At 42.0% G+C, this 5,541-nt stretch overlaps 1 protein-coding gene across 3 annotated transcripts in view; it reads right to left on the bottom strand.

Annotated features, from left to right (window-relative positions):
• Window positions 1-5,541, bottom strand: part of iars1 (isoleucyl-tRNA synthetase 1) — a 190,254-nt gene that overhangs the window by 176,215 nt on the left and 8,498 nt on the right. For all 3 annotated transcript variants that reach the window (XM_043707895.1, XM_043707896.1, XM_043707897.1), the window contains exons 2-3: window positions 1,932-2,060; window positions 737-893 (exon numbers count right to left, since the gene is read on the bottom strand). In XM_043707895.1, coding sequence (XP_043563830.1) covers window positions 737-893; window positions 1,932-2,050 — 276 coding nt within the window. In that variant the 5' untranslated portion in view covers window positions 2,051-2,060. The remainder of the gene's footprint in view (window positions 1-736; window positions 894-1,931; window positions 2,061-5,541) is intronic.

The following is a 5,541-nucleotide window of genomic DNA, read 5'->3' as shown; positions in this document are numbered from 1 at the left end:
CGAAGGAATTGGGAATATGGGATGGCGTTTTTACAGGGGGCAGGGTGGGAGGAGGTGTAATCTAGGTAGCTGTGGGAGTCAGTCGGTTTATAGTAAGTGTCCGTGTTGAGTCGGTCTTCAACAGCAAGCATTTCCAAGTCAGAATGGTGAGTGGCTTGGAGAGAAATCTACAGATGGTGTTGCCTCTGTCCTTCTCAATGGTTGTGATCATCAACTTGGAAGGTGTTATCGAAGATGCCTTTGTGAACTATTGCACTGCACCTTGTAATGGTGCACACTGCTGCCACTGAATGTCAGTAATGGAGAGAGTCAATTTTTCTGGCAGTTCTGCCAATCAAGCAGCTGCTTTGTCCTGGTTGGTCTCAAGCTTGAAGCGTTGTTGGAGCTGCACACACCCAGCTATGTGGGAAGCATTCCATCACACTCTTGACTTGTGCCTTGTAGATGGGGACAGAGTGTTAGGAGGTGAGTTACTTGGTGCAAGGTTAGCCTCTGACCTACAATTGCAACCATAGTATTTATAGAGCTAATCCAGTTCAGTTTCTGGTCAAAAGGAACACTAGGAATGTTGACAGTGAAGTTTTCAGCTCCGGTAACACTCGTGTATGGCAATGGGTGCTTCGCTCATTAGGGACTGGGCATTGGAGGTGCAAGTATTACTTTGTATTTCTCCATGTCTCAAGTCCAGATTTGAGCAATAGAATCTGAGAAATACTACCAGTTTCTACAAACCTACCACAGGCAAGCCATGGCAATCCCATCCAAATCTTCTTTCAACACTGAATCCACTCTGATGTGCAAACCTGGTCACTATATCCTTTATTGTTCCCGCAAGTATATGGCCATAGTGTGGAAGACCAGTGGCAAAGGGAGGTCCATCATAAAAAGTGTATCTGTCAAGTTCAACAATTACATATCGAATTATACATACCTGACTAAAAATACAGATATACTCAAAGCACGAAAACCTTCCAGATGCCAACCAAGACCCGAGTACAATTAGACTTTAAAAGTTTGTCCAATGTCTACACATCTCAAGCCCTTCGATAAAAGGAAAGACAAACTAAAATAGAATATAAAGAACAATAAGCCATGGTGACATAATCAAACCTTCGCATTTTTAAAAGGTTGACAGCAAAGTGGCTTTAGGTAGAAATTTGAAAATGGAACTCAAACCTAGCTGATGACTCAGTCATCAATATCTGGATGCAAAGTTGGATGTTGGATTCAAATGCAGACACAAACTGAATGTAAAGGAAGACATAGCTCCTGTAGATTCATAAGGATTCATCAATGTACAAAAGAATTTCTGAGGGGCAGAAATATGCAGTTGAATTTGAAAACATTGGGACTTTATGATGGGGAGAGGGTAAGAGAATGCAAATTGGGTATTCAAAACATCAACAGCAACGATAAAAAGCATAGGTAAAATAAGGATGGAGGTAGAAACATGGGAAGGCATTGAGTGCAGGTGACAGTACAATAATTGTACTCTTTATAGCTACAGTGTACAAGAAATAAAACTTTAATCCACCTCAGAGCAAAACAGCTTCAAAGAATACATTTATTGCACATCAGTAAATATAGAAGAAACCCTCCAACTAAACAAAGTTTTACAACGGATTGCTGTACCTTTTGATAAATAAACAAATGAAATGCCATTTTACATGTATACATTTAGTGTAGCTAAGAAAACACTTAAGGAAACATTTTAGCTTCATCCAGAGGCTCACCGATGACGTTACCTGGTATGGTGACAAACTTCTGAAAACAAACCTTCCAGCTCAACGAGCAAATCTACATCCAGAACCTCAACCTGAGCAACAAATCTTCTCAAAACTCACTAACGCTTAAGGACAGCTACATAAAAAGTTCAAAATATAGATTACTTTGAATTATTTTCAAAAAGTGTAACCAGAAGATGGTCTCACCTGGGTCGATTTTTAGACTGTTCAAGACTTTTTTGAAAACAATCATACTGTTTCCAGATCTTTAGTATCTGCTCTTCTTCTGCAGGGAAGTTAATCGTTTCTGGCACGGGTTGAACCATTCTTTACAACCTAAATTTGAAAGAGAAGCAACTAGTTTTAGGTGACAAAATGTTCAATTAAGCACTGAGAAAATTACTACATTTCATCAATTGATCAAAAACAATAATGACCTTATATATTATCCACAACAGATTTCAGGTAATTTACAGTACATTTTTCCCAAGAATTAAGAGAAACTAATCATTATAAAATCAGACTAAAGTGGCAAAAGGCTTCAAGTCAGACAGCTGTGAGTTTGTCTATCAGCAAGGAAACTATGGCCAGATATGTAATATTCACAGAGGAATACTGATGAAAAACATGCTTTATACTGACTCTAACTAATCTTCCTCAGGATCATGAGGAAACTGCTCACATACAAATCATTATGCTATCAAAATACAGTGGCAACTTGTAATCAAAAAAGCCCAAAATATTTTGTCTTAAAGTTTCAGAATAGCTCATTGATCACACAGCATTTTTAAGGACATTAGAGAATTACACACCTTTTACCTTTTAAATTTGAAATTACAAATCATTAAGTAGGTTGAACAGATGAAAACATAGCTCAGATTTTTCAATCTTCCATAACCGTAATTTCTTTTCCTGCCCTCCTCTAGTTCTTCACCATGGTGCCCCTTCTTTGTCTATTGACAGGCTCACAAATGTCTGCAGAGGGCTTCATTTGGCAAGTAAGATAGGTGAAGACTAATGCTGTCCTGCCAAATACCCACTTTTCACCAGATTTCTTGGAAGCATTATTTTTTTAAAATTCTGATGTCCATAGCCAATTTTCAATGACCTCTTTTAAAGAAAGAGGTCCTGTAAAGTCATGATCCTTTAACACTTAAATTTCCCTCCAAGTATTAAAAAGAGAACTATAAACTCCCTCTGGTTGAATGCCTTGTTCTACAGACCAGGATCAGTTAAGTATTAGCCGTGTAGTTCACCATTATTTTATATTCACCCATAAAACATTCTTGTTCCATACATATTTTGCATTTAGTTACACAGAAATTAGTTTATATAGTACAGTGCAGAAATACACTGGATTCTTAAGCTCCAAGATCTCTTTGCTAGTTCACCCATCTCATCTTACCTTTTCTTATCTCCTGAAAACATCCAAATTATTTGCCTCAATAAATTATGCAGTGTTGAATTCCATATTTTACCACTTGCTGGTAAAGACACTTTTCATTATTTCCCTGTTAGATTTATCATCAGTAATTAGTTTATGAATTTGAGTTTTAGATTCATCCACACGTGGAAGCATTCTTCCTACATCTATCCTGTCCAGCCCATTCATAATTTGGTCCCTTTATATAATAAAAAAACTGCTCCTTTGATTTTATACCGAGAGGGACAGATTAAAAAGTAGAAAGGTCAGGCTAAACCCATATCATTCTGTGGTTTGACCACATTTAAACTCTGGTCACCAATATTATAGAATAATATTTTTAAGACAACATTTTATGGGTGGTACACCAGCACAATGGTTAGCATTGCTGCCTCACAGTGCCAACAACCCAGACCTGATTCCAGTCTTGGGTGACTGTGTGTGGAATTTGGAAGCTCTCTGCGTCTTCTTGGGTTTCCTCGGGGTGCTCCAGTTTCCGCCCACAGTCCAATGATATGCCGGTTAGGTAGATTGGCTACGATAAATTGCCCTATAGTGTCCAGATATGTAAAGGCCAGGTAGATTAGCCATGGTAAATACAGGGTTACTGTGTCTATGTGGGATGGTCTTCAGAGAGTCTGTACCAAACAACCTTTTGCTGGTAAAGACACTTTTCATTATTTCCCTGTTAGATTTATCATCAGTAATTAGTTTATGAATTTGAGTTTTAGATTCATCCACACGTGGAAGCATTCTTCCTACATCTATCCTGTCCAGCCCATTCATAATTTGGTCCCTTTATATAATAAAAAAACTGCTCCTTTGATTTTATACCGATTCTATTATTTTATTCTACATTTAAAATTGTTTGAGGCAATCGAAGTGTTGAATGTCATGGAGAAGGAATTTATGGATGCAAGTTTGCTCCTTGAGCTGGCAGGTTCGCTTTCAGACATTTCGTCACCAGACAAGGTAACATCATCAGTGAGCCTCTAGTGAAGCGCTCAGGTTATGTCCCACTTTCTATTCATGTACTTAGGTTTCCTTGGGTGAGTGATGTCATTTCCTGTTCTTTTTCTCACAGTGATAGATGGGGTCCAAATCAGGAGGTAAAAACAAAGACTGCAGATGCTGGAAACCAGAGTCTAGATTAGAATGGTGCTGGAAAAGCACAGCAGGTCAGGCAGCATCCGAGGGACAGGAAAATCGACGTTTCAGGCAAAAACCCTTCATCAGGAATAGAGGCAGGGTGCCTGCAGAGTGGAGAGATAAATGAGAGGGGGGTGGGGGTGGGGAAAAAGTAGCATAGAGTACAATAGGTGAATGGGGGTGGAGATGGAGTTGATAGGTCAGAGAGGAGGGTGGAGTGGATAGGTGGAAATGAAGATAGGCAGGTAGGACAGGTCATGAGGGCGGTGCCGACCTGGAAGGTTGGAGCTGGGGGAAGAGGAAATGAAGAAACTGGTGAAATTCACATTGATGCCATGGGGTTTAAGTGTTCCGAGGCGGAAGATGTGGCGTTCTTCCTCCAGGCGTCGGGTGGTGAGGGACCGGCAGTGGAGGAGACCCAGGACCTGCATGTCCTCGGCAGAGTAGGAGGGGGGAGTTGAAATGTTGGGCCACAGGGCGCTGAGGTGGATTGGTGTGGGTTTCCGAAGATGTTCCCTAAAGCGGACTGCTAGGAGGCGTCTAGTCTCCCCAATGTAGAGGAGACTGCATCGGGAGTGACGGATACAATAAATAATATTGGTGGATGTGCAGGTAAACCTTTGGTGGATGTGGAAGACTCCTTTGGGGCCTTGGATGGAGGTGAAGGAGGTGGTGTGGACGCAGGTTTTGCAATTCCTGCGGTGGTAGGGGTGTGTGCCAGGATGGGAGGGTGGGTTGTTGGGGGGTGTAGACCTGACCAGGTAGTCACAGAGGGAACGGTCTTTGCGGAAGGCGGAAATGGGTGAGGAGGAAAATATATCCCTGGTGGTGGGGTCCGTTTGGAAGTGATGGAAATGTCGTCGGATGATATGGTTTATGCAAAGGTTGGTTGGGTGGAAGATGAGCACCGGGGGGGGTTCTGTACTTGTTACGATTGGAGGAGTGGGGTTTGACCACTTTCGGGAACATCTCTGGGACACCCGCGCCAATCAAACACCGCATTTCAACTCCCCCTCCCACTCTGCCGAGTGCATGCAGGTCCTCGGCCTCCTCCACCGCCACTCCCTCACCACCCGACGTCTCAGCAGGAAGAACGCCTCATCTTCCGCCTCGGAACACTTCAACCCCAGGGCATCAATGTGGATTTCACCAGTTTCCTCATTTCCTCTTCCGCCACCTCACCCCAGCTCCAACCTTCCAGGTCAGCACCGCCTTCATGACCTGTCCTACCTGCCTATCTTCCTT

Source organism: Chiloscyllium plagiosum, chromosome 18 (assembly GCF_004010195.1).
Source record: "Chiloscyllium plagiosum isolate BGI_BamShark_2017 chromosome 18, ASM401019v2, whole genome shotgun sequence".
Lineage (NCBI taxonomy): Eukaryota > Metazoa > Chordata > Chondrichthyes > Orectolobiformes > Hemiscylliidae > Chiloscyllium > Chiloscyllium plagiosum.
This window is presented reverse-complemented; position numbering and strand designations above follow the sequence as displayed.